The sequence below is a fragment of the Neurospora hispaniola genome, assembly GCF_033458365.1.
Source record: "Neurospora hispaniola strain FGSC 10403 chromosome Unknown B0T23scaffold_10, whole genome shotgun sequence".
NCBI classification, from domain to species: Eukaryota; Fungi; Ascomycota; class Sordariomycetes; order Sordariales; family Sordariaceae; genus Neurospora; species Neurospora hispaniola.
The window spans coordinates 1130767-1152978 of NW_026944415.1; the positions used below are offsets into that span (position 1 = coordinate 1130767).

Below are 22212 nucleotides of genomic sequence, written 5' to 3' on the forward strand. Positions count from 1 at the left end.
GAATCATTAAGCGGGTACCCAGTTGTAGAGAAAATGGTGGGGTATTTAGGTGCTAAGTATGAACGTCCAGGGCCTAGAGAAACCCTCTGACATTAGTAAAAATTGCGCTCTCTTCTCATTTCAAAAGTATGATTTCCCCAATATGCGCATTTTGCCTCAAACCAAATCCCAATCCGGCCCTAGGTTTGACTTGGTGTATCGGCCACTACGTAGTCTCGTAGTTTTCAATTCATACTTGATTTGTTCCAACCCTTGGCTCTTGGCTGCTACGGATATCGGCGCCCGAGGTAGGGATCCCCTTTGCGCCGCTGAAGCGCAGTGTGTAACAGTCGAGTCCGCAAAGAGAAGTTGTGCTTCACATCATGATCATTGGTGCGGGACAATATCGCCTTTGCCATTGCCAAACGGAAAGCCTGAGAGCCAGCAGGTTGAGGTATTGGAAGGCAATTCGGACATTCCGTCACCCGGGCGGTTATCCCCCGCTGGTCCACTGAGTGGGTTTGTTCTCGGGGTGTTTCCAAGTCACTGCGATAACCGATCGGCTGCCGTTTGCTATGATGATGGTGTCGGGTCGGCGAGGATGAATTTTCAGAGGAAGGAGGGGCAATACCTGAACATACCTATCTACAGCGATGCAAAGACAGGAAGGAACAATGATGATGACGATGATAATGATGATGATGATTGGGGAGGGACGCCGACGGCTCTTTCCTCCGGTCAACTGGTACACCACTGCACCCACTGCATGTGCAGGAGCAGCCTCCAGTCCTTGCTAGTGAATTTGGCCTGTCTCGCAGCTGTGTCTTAACGTTGGTTGGATTCCCCAGCGCCGTACCCCTGACCAGTGAAATTGGTCGCCCATGTAATCCCACCCCCAGCTTTGATCCATCCCACAACAACCGCCGGGGGGAGGTCGCCATTCCTGTCTGTGATTGCCTTCCGTCGCCAGTTCTTCTGGAAAGAGAAGGTCGTCACCAAGCAGTGGGTGGGTGGGTGGTACGTGAATTAAGCTATCTTGGCATGCAATACCGTGTGGACCTGGCCATCTCCCACACAGTCACTCCAGTCTTACCACACCCAGGCCGTCAGGTACCCTGGCTTAAGATGAACGAACGACCAGAAACAGATGCTGAAAGAATGAAGGCGTCTGCAACTGGTTAACATGGAAGGGGGGCGGCTGAAGCGCTTGTGGACTGTGGCCGGGTGAACACTGACATGTGGACTGCGGAGCTAGTGCTGTCCCTACCTCTAACAGCCCACACTAACACTAACACCCAGACTCCGAGTCGGTTGTGTTCACAGGCTGAGATCCGAGTAATAACGAGAGACACTGCATGTGTTCCCAGCCGACACTGATCCAATTGATGCATTCTATCAAAGTATAGGAAAGAGAAAACACGCCAATCTCTCCTTGCTGTCGGTTGCCGCAGTTTGTCTCTTGTTCCCGTCCCAGGTCAGTGGTAGTAGTAGAGGTCTTGGTATGGAAAGTACACACTGTATGTACTGCGAATCAGTAACTAACTCACCCTTGCCTTCCTTGTCTGGCCCATAACGCCACTGAGGATTTGGTGTAAGTCAAGGTAGGTAACAAGCGCCTTCCCAAATTGGCAGCTCATCAACGCAGCTCTGTAGCCAGTTATCGACAAGAGCGACCGAGGTCTCGACCCCAGGTCCGACTTCGCACATCTTTCCTTAGATGGACGACTGGGCGAGACATTGCGGTGCCAGTCGATACAACCTAACCTACCTACCTTCTCCCGTTGATACCATAGCCCTTGTGAGCGGGAGATGGTTGATAGACACGGAAGGGTGGCGGGATGCCATCCAAAAGAGGCCTTTTCCGTTGAGACGGATCTGAGTCGCACGACATGGAAAGACACCTCCTCCGCCTTGTTATATTAAACCACCAAGTCCTCCCGAGGATCCATCTCCTGGGCCTCTCCTTCCCTCCAGGTCTATCCTCTTCATTCCCATTGACTCAACCTCTTCGATGAGCCTCCTCTACTCCTCATATTGATCGATCGATGCCAGCTTGAGACTTTTCCTCAACACCGCACCTCACTAAATATCAAACTTACCTCACCTACCTACATCCTGCAGCCTTTTTAGCCCCGATCCCCTACGGGAACCCTACAGCTTATCCCAAGGGGTGACATCACACAGCTGCGGCCATCATGGCGCAAAACGTCACCGAGATCCACGATATGGGCGTGGACAAGAAGTCTAGCCCATACGATGAAGGCCGCATCGACGAAAAGGCCCCTCATGACTTTGCGGCTGAGGAGGCCACCGTTGACCGTACCGTCGAAGCGTGAGTCTGTCCCAGCTAACCAAGCCATGGCCCGTACCGTTCCAAAAGTCATAACTAACATCACCGACAACAACAACAGTGACTTCAGTGTCACCGAGCAGGATCTCCTGGAGGCCAAGGCCCTCGCCGACAACATGTCGCTCGAGGAAGTCCGAGCCCTCATGGAGCAGGTCCTCAAAATTCACGGCAACGATCCCAACTTCCCCCACACCATCATGACCAAGATCGAGGAGTTCTTGGGCAACGCCAACATCCTCACGAATCCCGAAAAGTATGAAGAAATTATCTACGAGATGAAGATCGAGGCCGCCCTCATCACCAACAACTCGCCCTATGCCGAGGTCCGTGCCGTTGTCGACAACCATGATGATCCCACTATGCCCTGCTCCACCATCCGTGCCTGGGTCATTGGTCTCATCTTCTCCGGTGCTCTCGGTGCCATCAACCAGCTCTTCTCCATCCGTATGCCTGCCATTACTGTCGGTCTCAACGTCGCCCAGCTGTTGGCCTACCCCGTTGGCAAGATCTGCGAGAAGGCTCTTCCAGATGTCGGCTTCACCCTCTTCGGCTCTCGCCACAGCCTCAACCCTGGCCCCTTCAGCCGCAAGGAGCACATGCTTATCACCATCATGGCCAACGTTGCTGGTAGCACTCCTTACACCAACAACATCATCTGGTCTCAGTACCTTCCCGAGTACTTCAACCAGTCCTACGCCGGTCAGTTCAGCTACCAGATCCTGGTCGCCCTTTCCACCAACTTGATCGGCTACGGCATGGCCGGCTTGACTCGTCGATTCCTCGTCTACCCCAGCTACTGCGTCTGGCCCGCCTCTCTCGTCACCATTGCTCTCAACAACGCCTTCCACACCGAGTCGAACGTGCCAGTGCTTGGCCCCCTCAAGAAGGTCTTCTCCATGTCGCGTTACACCTTCTTCTTGTGGGCTACTTTGGCCATGTTTGTCTACTTCTGGCTTCCCAACTACCTCTTCCTTGCTCTCAGCGCCTTCAGCTGGTTGTCTTGGATCTCTCCCAACAACATGGTCCTCAGCAACATCACCGGATTCAACAACGGTCTCGGCCTCAACCCCTGGCCCACCTTCGACTGGAATGTCCTGCTTTTCGACGGCACCGACCCGCTCATGGTTCCCTTCTTCAGCACGCTTAACAAGTTCCTCGGAATGTTCTGCTCCTTCTTTGTCGTCATTGGTATCTGGTGGTCCAACACCTACAACACGGGCTACCTGCCCATCAATTCAAACAAGGTCTACGACAACATGGGCCAACGCTACAACATCTCCCGTGCCATCAACGAGAAGGGTCTGTTCGATGCTGAGAGGTACGAGGCCTACTCACCTGCTTACCTGGCTGCCGGCAACTTGGTTATCTACCTCTTCTTCTTTGCCATCTATCCTGCCACACTCACTTACATCCTGCTCAACCACCGCTACGAAGTCTCCATGGGTTTCAAGAACCTCTGGAACTCGCTTCGCAGGAACAAGAACACCGAGGCTGGCCAATACAAGGATGTTCACAACCGTCTCATGGCCGTCTACTCCGAAGTTCCCGAGTGGTGGTATCTGATTATCCTGTTGGGCGCCATCGGCTGCGGCATTGGTGGCATCGCCGGCTGGGAGACCTACACCACCCCTGCCGTCGTCTTTTACGGTCTCATTCTCTGCTTCATTTTCGTTATCCCCGTCGGTATCGTCAAGGCTATGACGGGTATGGAGGTTACTCTTAACGTCTTGGCCGAGTTTATCGGTGGTTCCTGGGTCCAAGGTAACGCACTCGCCATGAACTACTTCAAGTCCTTCGGCTACGTTACCTGCGCCCACGCGGTCTGGTTCGCCAACGACCTTAAGCTCGCCCATTATGTCAAGATCCCGCCCAAGCACACGTTCGCTGCCCAGGTCGTCGCCACGCTCGTCTCCACCTTCATCTGCACCGGTATCCTCAACTTCCAGATGAACGACATCCCCAGGGTCTGCACCAACGAAGCCCCCAACAAGATGACGTGCCCGGGCATCAACACCTTTTTCACTGCCTCGGTCCTCTGGGGTACCATCGGCCCCAAGAAGATCTTTGGTCACAATGGCCAGTACACGGCCCTCATGCTTGGCTGGCCCCTCGGTCTCCTCCTCCCCGTCATTACCTGGTACATTCAGAAGAAGTTCCCTCAGAAGAAGTGGCTGCGCCAGATTCACCCCATCGTCCTCTTGTACGGAGCCATGTACTGGGCCCCATACAACTTGTCGTACGTAATCCCCTCGGTCTGGATCGGCTGGCTGTCCTGGATTTGGTGCAGGAGCCGCTTCCTTGGCTTCTGGTCCAAGTACAACTTCGTGCTGTCGGCCGCTTTCACCACGGGCATCTCTGTCGCTGCTGTCATCATCTTTTTCAGCTTGGACTGGTCGGGTGTCGAAGTTAGCTGGTGGGGCAACGACGTGGTGTCGGAAGGGTGCGAGGGTACGCCTTGCTTGTTGAAGACGTTGAAGGAGGGAGAGATTTTCGGACCCGGGCCTGGGCAGTTCCATTAAATGTGGAAGAAGATGGAAGTGATGGGGAAGTGATGGATAGTCTGTCATTGAAGTTGTTGTTGTTGATACCCAGGCTTTGATGTACGGACCAGCGGGGGGATGATGATTTTATGACGTCGTATGGCAGTATGATTAATACAGTTTTGTTTCTGATCATGTACATGATAATAATATGGAGGATGCCTCCTACAGCATTATTTGTGGACGTTCAAACAACAACAACAACACTCCTCAAAGAGACCTTTGCTTTTGTGAATCAGTGATTGAGACCAAACATCAAGCTAAAATACCATTCGAAGGATATACCGCCATGTCGATGCCATTCACTCTAGGTCACGGCCATCCTGTCTAAGCCATGACAGAACTGCAATTTCCCTTTTTCTGGCATTCCGCGACCTCATGGTTCGAAGGTGTGCATCTCTCCATTGCCGGTGATGTAGACCTAAGGACGCCTAGGGATGAAGGACGTGAATGGCATCGATGCTTTAACTCAAAAAAACACCTACCACATGGAGTCGCGAACCAGACGTCACATGTGGGTATTGAACCTTATTTCTTCCATTATATTTCCTCCTCATCTTATTCTTCTTCTCTCATCTGCATGTTTTCGCTTGCTTGCTTACTTGCTCATCTGCTTTTGCTTGCCCGCCTCCCCTTTGTCAACCCAGTCCTTCTTTTCCTTCTCTTCTCTTCAGCACCCCTGTCCAAGTGACATGTTCCCCTATTGTTCAAACCGCGAGGCCTAGATATGCGTAATCGTCACCATCCAACACCATCCATCATCGCCAACCTCCCATTCAGCCGTCCTCCGTCCGTCCGTCTATCATAAGTGGAAATAGTTATACATTACTGTGATAGGAAAACGAAAACGAACATAAAAAGTATTTAGAGGAGAATAGAATAGATTGCGATTTTTCCGAGGTGGGACAGTGGACAACCAGAGAGATGTAATGTAAATGCGGCCTGCATTGCGTCCTTATTGCCCACGTTGCTTGAAGCATGGATGCTGTCATCTGCATGCATGCAGGTATACAATCGATGATGTCCTGCTTCGCTCTGCTCACATTGCGACATCACCTTGCAACCGCTGTGAGAATATGATCATTCGCGCGCAAAAGCGAAGCCTGTTTGAGGTACATCGAATTTAGCCCAAGCATGGCCCCAGGGCTGTTTGCCAGACACGTTTCCGAGGTGTTTCGACAAGTTTTGCCCATGCATGTATGCGATCCCGATGCTCAAGTCGTGTGGAATTTCGTCGTTTCATTAAGTTGTTAACGGCCATTTCTAAAACAGGCCGCCATGATATCGCTTTTTGTATAGTTTGGTGTCGTCGTTCCTCCACTTTGTGTTTTTAATGGTAGTGCTTCATGGGGTGCATCATCATGTTCGGGACATATCTCTTGCCGTCCTTTTCGACCAGGAGCCAGGGGCGGGCGACATCTTTGGGCAGCTCCTTGCCCATCCAGGCATCGACAATCTGCCTGGGCCACTCGCTCTCCCACCAAAAAGTCAGTCCCATGCCACTGGGGTGATCCCAGACGTCGGGACCGACGCCATCGGTGCTGTTGGCCGGCCCCCCCTTCCACCAGGCATTTTGCGTCTCGTCGTCGTGCTTCTTCTTCCAGAATACGGGGTGTTGAGGGAAGCTCAACTTGAGGCCATGCCAGAGCGCAAAGCTGGACGGCGTGGCTTCGCTGGGCGCCCTCAGTCCCTTGACAAGTTGGGCTTCATGGACGGCGAGCAAAAGGGTCCGACTTGTCCTGGTAATGGCGGGTGGGCAGAAAAAACGAGGGGTGCTGGTTCCGTCCTTGAATCCTCCTAGCCATCCCTTGAAAACCCAGGCGTCGGCCTTTTGCGCATTGTTGCATGCCGACGTAACGATCACGTCCGCGTCCTCGCCGATACCCCATTTGAAGTCCTCGTTGTTTGCGAGCTCGGTCGGCGGCTCGGGGCCGATGGGATCGATGTCGGGAATTCTCAGAGGGCCCCAGATGTACGCTCCACCCTTGTTGGCCCTATTAACCGCGTCGAAAAAGGCCTTGTAGTCTCCGATCTTGTTCTCCATCTGCTGAAACATGGCGCGCTCAAAGGCCTGCTTGCGCGGCTCCTTGCGCGCAAAGTCGGACATTCTGTCGAGGAACTTGCCAGCGTCACCGGTGAAGCGCATGTCGAGCTCGACTTGCCAGATGTGGTCAAATTCGGGGTAGTGAAGTGAAAAGAGCTGGACAGGTTGGTACACCTGCCACATGGTTCTGCAATACGGTTAGTCTCCTCTCTTGCGGTTCTGTGGGCACATCATCTTACCTGTGCTCCGCGATATCCGGATACCAGCTCTCGAGCAGGCGATCGTCCCACAACACTGCGATTTCGCGGAACTCGGCGGGAATCCCAAGCTCGCTCAGGGCCTTTTCGTAATTTTCGTCCGACGCGAAGATGTACGGTTGATAGTCCTTCATATCCACGAGCAAAACGACCTGGTACTCTCCTCCTGTCCTCAAGGATGCCTCAACGATCAGGGAGCGAAGGTTCTGCATGTCCTCGGCCTTCCAATCGTATCCTCTCCACGCGCGCACGACAATTGCTGTTCGTCGAGTGTTCTTGAACTCGTGCCACTGGCGAGTCTCAGGAATGCGTGTTACGTTTCTGTATCCGAGCCGAACCATCTGAAGAGTGTTATCGAAGGGAATAGCCGAGGTGGGAAAGCGATGGCGGTTCCTCTCGAAGCATTCGTTCTGGAGCTTGCCCCAGTTAATCTTGTTCCAATCGACCTTGGACCTGTTGTACGACTTGTCCTCTTCGCCGTATCCGTAGGGTCCGTATCGTCCGTCGATCGTCATCCATGTCTGGTCGAGGCCGATGGTCGCATATGAGCCCCAGAAGGGCTGGGGGTAGGCTGAAGGCGGCAGGTACACGTTAGCAGGGAACGCAAGCTGAAGCGCGCAGCGGGAGGCGCAACCTACCGACATCGAGCTTCTCCTCCTTCAACTCGTCATCGGGACTCCGCGACAGGAACTTGCCACGAGGCCCATAGCACGGGACACGCTCCTGTAGCCGAGGTGGTGGTTTGAAGTTGGTGGGTTGGCGCACAGGGCCTTTCTTGGGGGGTTCGGTGAAGGGAGAGAACGAGGAGGCCCAGCGTGGTGACCATGGCCCCAGAGTTAGGAAGAGGAAGAGGTAGACGACAGCGACGGGGATGAGGAATTGTCGGGCGAAGATGATTCGGCGGAACTTGAGCAGTCTACTCATGATGGGCGGTAGCGGTCGAAAACTGGCGAAGAATCGCGGAAGTGTCCCTGGGTGGGCGAGAAAGGATCAGGAGGACCGGCGAGGAACCTCCTACCCTGAGGAAATGAAACGAGCGATCGAGATCCGGCTATCGCATACAGCTGAAGCAGTGAAGAGCAACTCGGTACAAGTGTGCCTCCAAGACTCGCTCTTAGCTGCCCCGCGTCGAAGTTGTCGCAAGGAGGGCGGTTCCTGTCCTAGCTGGTATGGCAGTTGCCTAGGCAGGTGTGACGGTGATTGAAGTCTTTCGTGGAAAGGAAGATTTCAACAAGAAACGAAGGACCGAAGGACTAATTAGCGGGGTAAAAGGTATCACGCAACCTGCGGTCGCATGACGCTGAAACAAGAGGCAGCTGGAAGAGGGCCGGCTCCAAAAGTGAGAGAGACTCGACAGGATGAAGAGAGAAAGATGGGATTCCACGACAGGAAAATGATCAATCAACGGTGCAGCTGGTTTCACCACATTATTTTGGTCTCGTACGAGTCCCCGCCTAAACTGGTCGCCAGCCAAACAGTGGAGGCACCGCCAAACCAGTGCAGGGACAGACAGGGATGAACAGGGACTGGAGCGAGGGCGGCACTGACGGAGACGGGCAGCGATAAACGCTCAGCGGCCCCCGGCAGTGCCCGGCTACCTCTACCTTACGGCGGGCAGGCACCAAATGGAGGCAGCAAGCCGGGCGGGCAGGGAGACCCCTGAAGGCGGGCCGTCTTGGTGGGAAAAGGGAGCTGGACCTGGACCCCTCCACTCCATGCCCTCGTCGCCCCCTGACCGAATTCGAGACCAAGTTACACAGCAGTACCCTAGAGGTAGTACGTACCTAGGTTTTGACACTGCCGATTCTGCACCATTTGGGTACTCTTTAGTCTTTACGCTGATCCCGAGCAAGGGCCATTCGGAAGGATGAGCATGCAGAGTATGCGAGAACCGGAGTATACTGTTTAGGATGCGATTGAAGAAATGATGTGTATTGAATCGGTAGGTAGCAATGCGCGTTGGTTGTTTGTCTCCTTTGGCTGTCCATGGCCAGATGGCAAAGAAACACATGGTTGGAACACAAAGCCACCCTCACCGCAGTTGTACAATGTTAACGGAAACGTTCAGTTGTCATCACGTTTGAAAGGAAAGGGAAAGACGAGACCTGATACCCCATGATGGACCAGTTCAAAAAAGAGAAGAAGCCGAACAACACTTCTACCATTCCAAAGCCAGGAATCCCGGTGACGTTGTGGATCGTTTCCAGAGCATGACATTCTCGTCATTTTATCAAAGCGTCCAAAAACCCCATCGCTTTCTTCGCCGTGACGAGGAGGAAGAGGGAATCGGTGAGGCGAAAATAAAGTTGACGCCCCCAACCCTTACCCCTGAAAGCCCCCAAACCAACGGCTGCCCGGTCGCTTCACACGCACCCATAACGCCCCTTTCAATATTGGGTTTAGAGCGCCCGCCCGAAAACGTCTTTGCGCCTATGCATGGCATTGAAAAATGAAGAGCTCCATCGCAAAAGAGGCTGACACCGAGAACAGAGTGGTTTCCGAATGTTCGAGGTACTTTCACTGCTTGTCATTCCCGATGCCGTCTGTGCCACAAAGGTGACACTCGTTTTGGGTATTAGGTGACATGTGATACGTGCGAACAATGTTTATGTTTCAGATCCTTCTGTACCAATGAAACGGTCAGTGACAGACAATGATGCTGTCTAGGGGGTTGGACGAGTCCATCTCTTGCTATCCCAGAACTAGGATAGCATAAAGGTTCTGCCAGCCGTGCACCCTGGACGGAACTGCTGTAGATCTGCGAATATCGCGATTCCGCTGAAACGGGGTAGCAATTGTCGATCTCGCCATCCCCGAGTAACGAGGGGGTGCGATAGAAAGATACCGAGCAGCGCCAGTCTCGGTTTCGAATCCTCAAGATATCACCAACGAGGCTTGTAAAGGACAAGCCTGTAAAACAGCCTATGGCATTCCGTGGTCATTCACGTGCAGCCCAGTGAACAGCGATGAAGCACTTGGACAGTATCGCAAGGACCCCGTCGGTAAGCGCCATGGCATCAATTTCTCTGCCCGGTTCTGCTCAGCATTAGCTAGGTACATTCAATGCCCAATCGATATGGTTCCGCTTGCCTTTATGTTTTCCACGCTCGCGTGCTATTTCCCCAAAGGCAGCTCGCGGCTCGGCGTGGGCCCAAGCCAACCATCGCTTATTCGTCGCCGAGTTAACAGCCGTTTATCCATCTGATTACGCTGCAAAATGCCCGTGGTAAATGAATTCCAGAGCAAGGCTGAGTCACGGGAACCAACGCCAGGATCCCCAGCAGCCTCCAGACACCCTCCTCTGTCGCTTCGCCTTGAACTTGTTGTTAATTCGTCGCGTAACCCCCGTACCGCGTAGTTTTGCGTCTGCCATATCTTGGAAATCGTTCTCGTTGTTGTTGTTGCTCGTGTCGTTATTCGCCCTTCTAATAGCGATGTCTGGTCGAGTAATCCTTGGGACTAACCACCAAACCGCGTCCCTTCTTCGCGCCGCGGTACACCGTCTCGATGATATCGATCAGTTCTTGTTTGTCTTCCAGTACCCATTTGATCTTGTTGTTGTCACCGGTGCCGAGATCAATCATCATGTGTTTATTTCGGAAGAAGCTGTGCAAACAAAAGATTGTCAGAGACTGTCTCGCAACTTAAAAGGGAGATCAGGCCGAGATAGTACTTACAACATGAGGGTGCATTCGTCGTATAACTCGTACATCTGGTTGAAATCGGGAACCTTGTCAATGTCGCATAGGTAACTGGCGGTATGGCGAAGGGTCAGCAGGTGTTGATGGAAGAGTGGGATCGAGGCCGGAGGGAGACGTACATGACTGCAAAGTTCTTGACCTTGTCGGCGATGCGATAGAGCACTTCATCTTGACGCATGCAGTCGGGGCTGTGATCGCGGCCGAAACGGATAACCACCACACGCTCATCTTCGCTTAGGATGGCCTGGTCGACGTGCCAGCCGGTCTCGAGATGGGGAAGAACGATGGAGCCCATGGTGATTGTAGAAGTTGTTGAGCGATTCGGTGGTTCAGTGGACGATTAGTATCAATATCAATGTCGATGGTGATGACAGTCAGAGGGCGAAATTCCGTAGAGGGTTCAGATGTTTGGTTGAGCAAGAAATCGAATGTTGACGATGGATGATGATGATGATGTCGATTGAGACGCGATTGCGGTCGAAGCTCGTCGAAATTCCCCACTGCTACTTGCACAACCTAACCTCTACGGCTGGCTTACATAATAAGCACCTTATCGATAAGACACATATGATAACTAGTGTGTGGAACCAGGGCTTCCACTTGGCGTGCCGTGTGCAGCTGCGACTTTGCTTCACTCATCACCAACCTCGTCGTCGTCACCATTCTACATAGTACTTTGTCTCTGATTCATTCGTTTTCTCTGACATATAGTTTTATCACTCCCGCGAACTTAGTTGTACTTGTCCAAGCGCGGTAAGGTGCACTTTCAGTCACCCCTCCATCGAATTCCCCAATTACCCTTTGCAAAGTGTGGCTCGACGACCTTGCCTCCTGGCATCACGCACTCGCACGTTTTCTTCTTTCCATCGGGAGAAGTCGACACATCAAACCCAAACACCACTCCTCTTCTCGCCACCGACTTGATCATCTCCTTTTGTTGCGCCTTTCTGTCCCCCTCCGCTTTTTTCTGTCTGATTTCTTCCTTCATTTCCTCGCTTTCTGCCTTGCGCTCCGCCCGGCCCTTTTCTCCGCCCACGCTGCCGTTGACTTCAGAGACCTCTTGGGGAGGACGAATGCGTGTGCCGCTGCGGACCGCCAGACGAGCGACCTCATGGCCGCCAGTGGTGTACGGATGGGATTTGCCCTTGGGTAGCGGGGCTATCTCATCGTCAAAAGCTTTGTCGTCTAGCTGCAGAGCGTCAATCTTGATGCCGCTGATTGCCGAATCTCTACTCGATGGTCTGCCGGCTTTTGTTGAGGTTGACTGAGACTCTTCGTCTGTAGAGGTAATAGGATCCTCGTCATTGGGCCCCACGCTTGTCAACGCCCTCGACTTCCGGCTCTTCTTTCTCCCATACACCTTTTCGGCATCCTTCTCCCTTCCAAAGACAATTGTCTCCACCTCTTCCAGCGTTACCACTCTTCCCTCTCCCTTCTTTGGCTTCGCCCCACCATTCTTCCCCTTCTTCTTTCCGTCCGCTTGACCATCTGCGAGCTGCTCCATCCCGTCCACCATCTGCCCCTGCAACAACTTGACGTACGTCTCCTCGATCTGCTTTTCCTGCTCTTTTACGTCCCGCTTCTTGTGTTGGGACTCACTGCGACATCTCGACGTGCAGAACCTGCTGACTTCCTGTTGCTGGAGTTGGCCTGTCTTCTCGTCTTCCTTGTCCTGGTCTTTACCGCCACGCTTGAATCCCCTGCTTTTGCCTGCTCCCTGCTTCTGGCTTGCAGCAGTTGACGCGGGAGCTCCAGTGGTGCCAAAGGTGCGCTTGGGGTCGATGAGCTTGCCGCAACCTTTGCAGTACGGCTCTTCGGGATTGTTTTGGAACTGTGAGAGGAGGTAGTATGGGGGCGGGATAGCATCCGACTTGGTCGGGCGGGAAAACGAGGATGCCCAGGCCATGATACCTCTACTGCCTGGCTGTAGTGTGGAGGGAGAATTGGACGGTGAGTCAACGTTCAAGGCTGCTAACCGAAATCTGTATTCGAAGCTTGAAGCTTTTCAAGAATACTTCGACGATGGAAAACAGACGGAGTTTGTTGAATGGAGGAATTGAGAAGTTGGTGAGCAAAGTAGTTGTGCTTGTTGGTGGTTGTGTTTGTTGCGGCGGAAATGGGGGATCTGCAGGACCACAAAGGCAAATACGTCATCGGCATCATCAGGGTCCCAGAGTCCGACCACGACAATCGCAAGGCTCCTAATTCGCATTTTTCTCAACACCATCGACCTCTATTTTGCTTTATACTCAAAATCGATACTAACAAACACAGACAAGAACGCCAGTAACACCACTTGCTAGTTCTAAGCATTCACCATGGCCATATAATCCACCGTCGGCTCCAATCCTTCAAGTTGCACCTTCACGTTACCTACCACTTGCCTCATTCCGGCGGCGGCACTCTCCTTCCAAACATCTTTCAACTTGACCGCCATCTCCACCGTCAACTTCAGCTTGGGCACCTGGTTTGGCCTCAAAATCGCCGTCATCGTCTGCGCCCACTTCCACGGCTCCTCCACCCCTCCCGGTTGACCATTGAAATACTCCCACCCCGCGACCCCCCCAATTTGCCCATATGCGTCCCTCAAAGTCTTAATTGAGTTCGCCAGCGTGCCGGCAGTCACGAACCCTCCGCCGTTATTCGGGTTCGTCAGCTGCCCGATGACTATCTTGGTAGGCGACAACGCCCCGCGCATGTCTCGTTGTGCGTTGTCGGTAATGATCTGGTGGAACTGGTTCGGGTTCCCCGCGTCGCCAAACCCAGAGTAAAACTGGCAGTTATAGAAGGCTACTTCCTTGCCGGCGCCGCTCGGCGCCAGCATCAGCTTGCGGTAATCGAACCCGCTGAGGTTCCAGCCGCCCATGGTCAGGGCGCTGGCAACCGGGGCGAGGGTGATGATAAAGTCCTTTCCGAAGTCGGCGCGGAGCCGAAGGATGAGCCGCTCGATGCCACCCTGGCTCATGGGCTGCTCAACGTCAATGTCGAGTCCCTGGAGGCTGTAGCGCTTGATGGTCTCGTGGAGTTGGCCGTAGTATCGGTTGAAGACGGTCTCGTTGGCTGAGTCGAGCGTCTCTGGGGTGAAGGAGCCAGCGGCGGCTCCGCCGATCATACCCATGATTTTGACGCCGGCATAGCCAAGGATTTGGGTCTCTTGCCAGAGGGTACCGTAACGCGGGTGGGTTGGCTGGTGGTCATTAAGGGTGATGTTCCCGTCTTTTTGGATGTGCAGGGAGCAAACGATGAGGTGCGTGAGAGCAATGTTCTTTTCGGTGACAAGTGGAAGCATGGAGATGGGCTTGCCCGACTCGTCGTGTGTGGTCTGGAAATATAGAATGAGGCGGGGGATTTCGGTGCGGATGATGATGTCTGTCGTGTTTCCCTGGCCATAGGCAAACGTGCCCCGAGGGGATAAAGTATGCTCATTGATATGGGCGCGGATCTGAAGGGGGTTGGCAGCTGTGACAATGGTGGGTGTAAGGATGGCCATCAAGGCAGCGGCCGCACGGAAAATCGTGGACCTCATGGTAGCAGTAGGTCGGCTATTGCTACTGTTGCTTCCTGTAGGGTTGATGATGGAGGCATTGAACGAGAGGATTGGGGGGTTTCACGTCTTATCAACGACGTGAATCCTTCCCAGACACGACACGCACCAATCAGTTGGAAAGGTATGGCGACTTGAAGGATTCTGTTAACGGACTTCCCAAATGATTGGGCTCCGGAATGACGGTTTTGCTGGCATCGCGAATCGTTAGCAAGATACCATTCCCTTGACCACGGAGCAAGGCCAGGCAAATCGCAAAGCTCATTTCCGTCAAAACATGGACTTTGTCTCAATTCCCGAACAAACAATTTTGTTTACACAGAAACACTCACCAGGAACGCGCACGATGATTTAGGTGGTTCGCGATGGCACCCGTGATCAAGAATGAAGAAGTCTTTTCTCCCATTCCCTCGCCGGCTTGGCGGGCTCCGAGACACAACAAATCGCGGTTCTCGAACCGAAAGGAGAGTCCCTAAAGTTATGAACTACCGGAAAAACTCGAGGCGCTGATTTCCAACTTCCAGAGAAATCAGGCATGGTCTGTAAGTATGCTGCCCGAATATATGCATCTTATACCCTCGAAAAGGCGTGAGGGAGACGTGTTGCCACCCCGAAGCCAGTAGATTCGATTCTTCTGATGTCTTGCCCTTTCATCGACCTGACTTTTGAGACATTCAATTCACCATCTTGTATACACCTTCTGGCCTGTGTGAATGTTGCAGTATGCTTAGAGATTATGCCAGGTTTCCCTGGAAGTAGAAGTCGTAAAATCAACGCCCCAAGTCATAGTGGTAGATCTGGTTCACCAAGAGTGACAACTCGCACAAATCAAGCATACAACCTCCCCACATTTTGTTCCTTTACAGGATTAGCACATTGGCGGTTAGGTGTCTCAGCCAGAATCCAAGGTCGACGTTAACGCGATTGGGCCAGGACCTTGGAACTGCGTAGTATGTATTACCTAGTGCTGAATCAAGCAGGAAGCAAGCGCTGAAAGCAAAAACGCTTGACATCATCACATGATCCCCGAAATCGACAAAAACGAAGACTGGCTTACGAAATCATTCACCATTCTGCCATTCCGAGGAAGTTCGCTTTGATCTGCGCCTTCAGAGTTGTGGTTCTGTCTGCGAGATGCAGCCATGCCTGGATATTCAGGAACTGGGGTCAGGAAGGTATCCGACTATGTGCTCTTCTGCTGCGGATGAGGTTGAGGTCCTCGCACTTGGAAAATTTGGTTTGGCCACTGCAGTATCGATTCGACTTGATTGCTCTTACCTTTGTCAGAAACCAAGCTGCAGTATACATCACACTTCCCGACAGGAATCAGCAGTGTTAAGCAGGATTGATGCGCTGCCTCAAAACCTACAGTACCTCTTCGTCAAGTTTCGAAGCAACCGTGCCGCTCACATCAACGAGAGCGAGAAAGCACGAACCTTGCGGTTCCCATTGGAGGCTGCAAGCGACAGACCTTCCAGCTTTTACCTTGAGTTGGACACACACAGCGTGGAAGTGCGCAGGCTACACAGCCTTTCAAAGTCAGATTTCCAACCTTCAGACATCGAACATGCGTCATGTTATGTGGTTGCGCTGGATTCGACGTATCCCCTCCAGTTGAATCCAACCGATACTCTGCGCGACTTGGATTTACAATCAACCGACTGTCCGAACTCTCCCGAGCCGACATGAGAATCAAGCTGCGACCACTGCCACAAAAGCTGGCAGGACTTAGGCCAATATTCCATGGGTGAGCAGAAGCGTGATGATGTATGGCGCAAAGGTTCCGACGGCGGCCGGTCAAAGTCTCTTTCCGATTTGGTGGATGTGAGGTATAAAGTGAAGCATCAGTCGACCATTTCTCAGAGATATTCTGACTGCAGAGAATATTGCTCATCACACATCGCAAAGTCAACCGTATCAACAGAGTCATCACCAACTTCTTCCGTCCCACTGGGACTGCCCAGAGTACCCTACCCTGTTGAACCTTGGCCTTCAGATGAGCCTACTATTCAACCAGCCATACCAGCTCATCTATCTCGACTTTCGAGGTTCGTACACTTTTCCGTGCCTTGGACCATAGACGGTCCCTACACTCGATTTCTCATCGTCTTTCACCTACTGTATCCCAATTAGAAACCGGCAACATCATTCAACATGGACGCTCTCGCATCTCAACCACCGGTGTGCTCTTCGACCACCAGATTGGCAGAAAGTCAACGACAGCAACTTAAAGTGGCCATAATCGGCGGCGGCATCTGTGGCCTCGCTCTCGCAGTCGGCCTCTCAGGATGCAGGCACATAGACTTTCACATTTACGAGAAAATGGCTGTTTACCGTGACGTGGGGGCTGGTCTGTCCCTCCACAAGAACGCCACTGCCGCGATGTATCTCATTGATCCGGAGCTTGTCAAGGCCTATCAGAAGAAAGCCGTCAAAATCGGCCAGGAGGATCAGGAAATGGCAACCGAAGTCATCCTAGCAGCGGGGAGACACAAAGGCCTCAAGGTTGGCGAGCTCGGTCGTGCCAGGGGACGCAAGTCCGTCAGCCGCGCTGACCTTTTAGATGGATTCCTTGAGCAGGTGCCCGGGGAAAACATCAGCTTCGGCAAGCAAGTTGTGAGGGTCTGGGAAACTCACCCCGGAACCGAAAGATCTAGTACAGACTCGGTTGCCCCCTATTCTGAGGATTCTGCCGAGTATGACCACCCCATCCACATTGAATTTGCGGATGGCACCCGCGCGCATGCCGACGTCCTCATCGGCTGTGACGGAATACACTCGAGTGTGCGATCTTATATCCTGGGCGAAGATCATCCAGCGACGAAGCCCAAGAACCACGATAGATGGCAGATCTATCGCACTCTCATCCCGACAGAGGTGGCTATCGAACAATGGGGAGTTGACCGCAAGTTGACCCAAACTGTACCCATCCTTCTCGGCCCCAACGGCCACATCAACATCATCCCTATGAAGAAGGGCCAAATGCTCAGTGCCGGAGTAGCGGTTCGCGGCGCTGCTCGACTAAACACCGCTTTCGGCCCCTCCACCGTCCCTGTCTCCGCTCCTATCTCCCCTTCAACTGCCCCTCTCAGCCCCCCTGATTCTGAAAGCGGCATCGTGCCGTGGGTGTGGTATGCGGCTCTTCACAACACCACTATCGGTGATTTCATCACTCACCGTACACGTCCATCCAGTCACGAGAATTCACCCCAAGCACATCCTGTCTACCAGACCCAACCTTCCAACTCTCTTCCGGGACAGGGCACACCAGTGCTCAAACCCTACCTCTATGGAGACTACACACGCGAGGCTCAAAAGATTGTCCGTATGGTTGCCGCCGACATCTCGGCTTCCTGGGCCGTTGCCGACCACGACCATGCTCCCTACTACGCTCGCGGCTGCGTGGCCATGGCTGGCGACGCGGCTCACGCTGCGCTTCCTTTTGCCGGCAACGGAGCGGCGCAGGCACTGGAGGACGCAGCTGTGCTGGCACATCTGTTTAGGACGTACGTCCGCACTCCCGAGATGGCCGAGACGGCGCTGTGGGCGTACGAGAAGGTGCGGATGGAGCGGTCACAGAGGGTGGTGGAGATTGCGCGCGAGTACGGGCGGGTGTACTCGTTCAATCCGATCCAGTATAGAGGGAAGTGGGTCAAGCTGCATGAGAAGCCGGAGGTGATGATGCAGTGGTTCCGGCAGCAGGCGGCTTATACAAACGAGCATGATGTTGCGTTCCAAAACACGTGGGCGGGGCGACTGTTTGTGATGGAATTAACACGGAAGAAGGAGGCGAGGAAGCGAAGTGAGGGGGCGGAGGGCAGTTCAACGGATACGCATCCGAAGACGAAGACGGATGAGGTTAAGAGTGAGGAGATAAGCAATGTGCGGACTATGGGGGAGGGCACGTCGCCGAGGTCAACTTGGGTGTCGTTGGTTGCGCTCAGAGGAAGGGAGCAGGGGGGGAGAGTGGAGGGAAGGGAAGCGGCAGTTATGGATGGGGAAGATGGGGAGCGTGTTGAACGGGACGAGGCAAATGATGATGATACACACGATGTGGAAAGTGTGACAAGCCTCGGACAGGACAGCGATTATGACTTTTTTGATGATTTCTCGGATGATGCAGATGACGAGCTGGAAGATGAAGATGAAGATGGCTCGGGTTTTTGGTGATGGGAAGGATATGAAGAAGACGGAAAGACTGATGAAACAACAAGGCGAAGCATTAAAACTCAAGATTGTTATTTTGGATACTCGCCGGAAGAGGATAACCGGGGAAAGGGCAACAAATTGGTTAGTAGTACAAGAAGGAAGAAGCTGGAGGATATCAAGCTCAGAATGTTCATGGGTGTGAATTTAATCAACAGTTGTCTATATAATCCGCGGACAAATAGAAATACGAGATGGCTTTTGTTTGTCAGCGAGAATGGTGGTTCAATGTGATAAACTCGGTGCGTAATATGAAGTCATGCCGGCGCCGGGTTTCGAGGCTTTGCTGGCCCATGTCTTGGTGGCAGATATCACACTAGCAGATACGCTGGTTATTTATTAGTCGTTCTGTTTAGAAGTCATGTTAGTCGGTTGGTGCCCACTCCGCCAAGACATACATGCCTAGAGCAGCTTTGGGCCGGCACCAAGCTCAAGGCGGAACCTCTCGTGACCCGGTACGAGACATCATGAAGTTCCTGGTCGCTCTATCTCTACTGACTTTGGAGAGTAAAAGTGTCTAGTATAGAGAAGCTCTGGCCAGACCTTTCAAAATCACGGTCACGAGATAGTGTACGCTGAGAAATCACCTTGACGGACCCCCCACTGTCGATTGTGACATGCAGTAGTACAGGTTTCCACTTTATGGACGGAATAAGCGCCCCGGATCCCGCTACCCCGCAAAAAGCAAAAAGGGTAAGCAGATCAATAAACCATATCCAGACATCGTGAGGGTACCTACCAGTAGGAAACTAAAAGACAGACAGTAGGTATTGGAGGCGCTGACGGATATACAAACAAAGGAAGCCGAGGCGACGCGGATCAAAGGATTGCCACGTTCAGACGGGATTGACAAGTTCAGCTTCCCGTTGAAGTCATTTCCGTTCATGCGAAACCACAAGACAAAAGTGAGGGGTTACCACTAAGGGATTGGGGCCAAGACTGTCCAGGACCTCTGACCACTGCAGAGTAGGTGAGGGGGTGGTGAACCCTTGTGTGTGCTGCACTCCCGTCCAGCTAGGTCTTCCTCCACATCCATCCGCATATTTGGGGGACCTGATTGACACGAGCGGGGGAGATGGGGTCGGGTATGGGGGGTAGGTATGGGGAACAAGACCCGGGGCGGGGAGAGAGAGCCGTATAAGTAGTACCGGCTGGACCTCACTAGGAAACAAGGGAAATAATTTGAAGCTCATCGGCGACACACCGTCACCCTTGATCAAGTCACATTGCAGAACTCGCGCGAATCAAGATCACCTCAACGCAAAATGGGGGGCTCTAGCACCATCGTCGACTCCATCAACTTTGTCGATACTGCCTCCAGCCAGCGCATCGAGCCCGGCTCCGTCAACCTCCCACCCGCCCCCTGGCCAGCGCACTTCAAGACCGAGCCCACGTCCGACCAGGTAGCCAAGATCGCCGCCAATGTTGTCGACACGGTGAACAACCACTTCGACAAGGTCCCCGACCTGTTCCTCGACTCCCAGGCCGGCTTCTGGCGAGACCACCTAGCCCTAACCTGGGACCTGCGCACTCTCAAAGGCAAAGACAAGATCCGCAACTTCTTGCAAGCCGAAGCCCAAGTCAAGAAAGTGCCCCTGCAAATCCAGATCGACGAGTCCCAGGCTTTCCGCAAGCCGCAAGTCGGTGGGTTCGCTCCCGTCAACGGGCTCAAGGGCATCCAGTTCTTCATCACGTTTACATCGCAAAATGGCAAGGGGCGCGGTGTGGTGAGGTTGGTACAGGAGCACAAGACGGAGGAGTGGAAGATCTGGACCTTCTTTCTCACTCTTGACGAGTACCGCGGTCACCCAGAACCCAAGGGACCCAATAGGCCCAAGGGCGTCGAGCATGGTGGCCAGCCAGGACGGATGAACTGGGCGCAGAAGAGGCAGGAGGAGATCAATTTCACCAAAAACGAGCCCGATGTGTTGATTCTTGGTATGTACCCTCCTTTAATCTGCTTCTCAGCAACAACCACTGACCACCATCATCACAGGCTGCGGCCAAGGCGGCCTCACCGCCGCCGCCCGTCTCAAGATGCTCGGCGTCTCCTCGCTCATCATCGACCGCAACCCGCGCATCGGCGACAACTGGCGCAACCGGTACCACCAACTCGTCCTGCACGACCCAGTCTGGTACGACCACCTGCCGTACCTCCCCTTCCCCGACCATTGGCCCATCTTCACGCCCAAGGACAAGCTAGCCGACTGGTTCGACTCGTACGCCAAAGCGCTCGACCTCAACGTCTGGCTGCGGTCCACCATTGTCTCCTCCGAGTACGACAACTCCCGCAAGGCCTGGAAAGTGGTCATTCGCCGCTCCTTTGTCAAGTCCTCGCGCCCTTCCTCCTCCTCCAACCCTCCTACGGCCGGCGCACCTGCAGCACAAGTGGAAGAAGAGATCGAACACATGGAACTCACCGTCTACCCCAAACACATTATCCAATGCACCGGCGGCTCAGGAAAGCCCAACATGCCGACCTCCATCCCCGGCATTACCGGCGGCGTCTTCAAGGGCGACCGGCTCTGCCACTCTTCGCAGTTCACCACCGCCACCCCGCTCGCCAAGCGCGGCTCCAAAAAGGCCATCGTCGTCGGCGCGTGCAACTCGTCCCATGACATTTGCCAGGATTTCTACGAGCGCGGGTACGACGTGACCATGGTCCAGCGCTCCTCGACCTTTGTCGTGTCCTCGTCTGCGGCGCTCAAGTACCTCATCGGCCCGCTCTACAGCGAGGGCGGGCCGGCGGTGGAAGACGCCGATCTGTTCCTCTGGTCGCACCCGAGCGAGGTGCTCAAGACGCTGCAGCAGGACTTGACCAAGCTGACGATTGAGCACGACGCCGAGTTGTTGGCGGGGCTGGATCGAGCTGGGTTCAAGCTGGACAAGGGCGTTGATGGCGCGGGTCTGTTTGCCAAGTATCTGCAGCGGCAGGGCGGGTATTATATCGACGTCGGCACTTCCAAGTTGATTGTTGAGGGCAAGATTGCCGTCAAGTCGGGGGTGGGCATCGCGGCGGTGGTGGAGAAGGGTTTGCAGATGGAGGATGGGGAGGTGTTGGAGGCCGATGAGATTGTGTTCGCTACGGGGTATAGTAATATGCGGTCAACGGCCAGGGAGGTGTTTGGGAACGAGCAAGTAGGGGACAAGGTCGGTGATGTGTGGGGATGGAATGAGGAAGGGGAGATGAGAGGGATATGGACGAGGAGTGGACATGAGGCGTTTTGGTTTCACGGAGGAAATCTGGCGTTGGCAAGGTATTATTCGAGAGTCGTGGCGTTGCAGATTAAGGCGAGCTTGGATGGGTTCCTGTAGGGGTAGTGGAGCTCAAGGTAGTGCGAGGGTTAGGTTTGTTTGATAGGTAGTGGCGTGATGATTAAGAAAGTCTACAGATACAAGTTTCCCATGGGGGTGGTTTGTCCGCCCTTTCATCAACGGCCCGATCCCTACTCGTGATCTTCATTTCGTTGTTGTGTCTCAGAGTTCAAGCCATCGCAAATACTCGGACTTCCCTTCTCACCTCCTTGCTGAGTTGCTGGAAATTTTTGCCGCACTGTACCAAACGCGGCCCATCCAGCAGTCACCGTTACA

At 53.6% G+C, this 22212-nt stretch overlaps 6 protein-coding genes across 6 annotated transcripts; 3 read left to right on the forward strand and 3 right to left on the reverse strand.

The window, feature by feature from the left end:
- The first annotated feature begins 2016 nt into the window (after positions 1 to 2016).
- On the forward strand, positions 2017 to 5026 carry B0T23DRAFT_47380 (OPT oligopeptide transporter protein-domain-containing protein). Its single transcript, XM_062841320.1, has 2 exons — positions 2017 to 2311; positions 2391 to 5026. The coding sequence occupies exons 1-2, from the start codon at positions 2175 to 2177 to the stop codon at positions 4846 to 4848; spliced, it is 2595 nt and encodes an 864-aa protein (XP_062688327.1). The 5' UTR covers positions 2017 to 2174; the 3' UTR covers positions 4849 to 5026.
- Positions 5027 to 5977: 951 nt separating this feature from the next.
- B0T23DRAFT_47460 (uncharacterized protein) lies at positions 5978 to 8579 on the reverse strand. The gene is made up of 3 exons (XM_062841322.1): positions 7809 to 8579; positions 7153 to 7741; positions 5978 to 7100 (listed from the first exon to the last, which is right to left on the reverse strand). The coding sequence occupies exons 1-3, from the start codon at positions 8092 to 8094 to the stop codon at positions 6200 to 6202; spliced, it is 1776 nt and encodes a 591-aa protein (XP_062688328.1). The 5' UTR covers positions 8095 to 8579; the 3' UTR covers positions 5978 to 6199.
- Positions 8580 to 10109: 1530 nt separating this feature from the next.
- On the reverse strand, positions 10110 to 11351 carry B0T23DRAFT_47404 (4A/4B type thioredoxin-like protein). The gene is made up of 3 exons (XM_062841321.1): positions 10991 to 11351; positions 10848 to 10922; positions 10110 to 10776 (listed from the first exon to the last, which is right to left on the reverse strand). The coding sequence occupies exons 1-3, from the start codon at positions 11164 to 11166 to the stop codon at positions 10596 to 10598; spliced, it is 432 nt and encodes a 143-aa protein (XP_062688329.1). The 5' UTR covers positions 11167 to 11351; the 3' UTR covers positions 10110 to 10595.
- A 145-nt stretch (positions 11352 to 11496) lies between these two features.
- On the reverse strand, positions 11497 to 14397 carry B0T23DRAFT_416082 (glycoside hydrolase; the record flags this gene model as incomplete). Its single annotated transcript, XM_062839618.1, has 3 exons — positions 11497 to 12853; positions 12887 to 13104; positions 13249 to 14397. 3 exons carry the CDS (start codon positions 14395 to 14397, stop codon positions 11638 to 11640), a joined length of 2583 nt encoding a protein of 860 aa, XP_062688330.1. The 3' UTR covers positions 11497 to 11637.
- A 1940-nt stretch (positions 14398 to 16337) lies between these two features.
- On the forward strand, positions 16338 to 18668 carry B0T23DRAFT_47526 (FAD/NAD(P)-binding domain-containing protein). Its single transcript, XM_062841323.1, has one exon. The coding sequence runs from the start codon at positions 16570 to 16572 to the stop codon at positions 18583 to 18585; it is 2016 nt and encodes a 671-aa protein (XP_062688331.1). The 5' UTR covers positions 16338 to 16569; the 3' UTR covers positions 18586 to 18668.
- A 1054-nt stretch (positions 18669 to 19722) lies between these two features.
- On the forward strand, positions 19723 to 22056 carry B0T23DRAFT_390296 (uncharacterized protein). The gene is made up of 2 exons (XM_062837867.1): positions 19723 to 20559; positions 20618 to 22056. Exons 1-2 carry the CDS (start codon positions 19887 to 19889, stop codon positions 21934 to 21936), a joined length of 1992 nt encoding a protein of 663 aa, XP_062688332.1. The 5' UTR covers positions 19723 to 19886; the 3' UTR covers positions 21937 to 22056.
- The last annotated feature ends 156 nt before the right edge of the window (positions 22057 to 22212 follow it).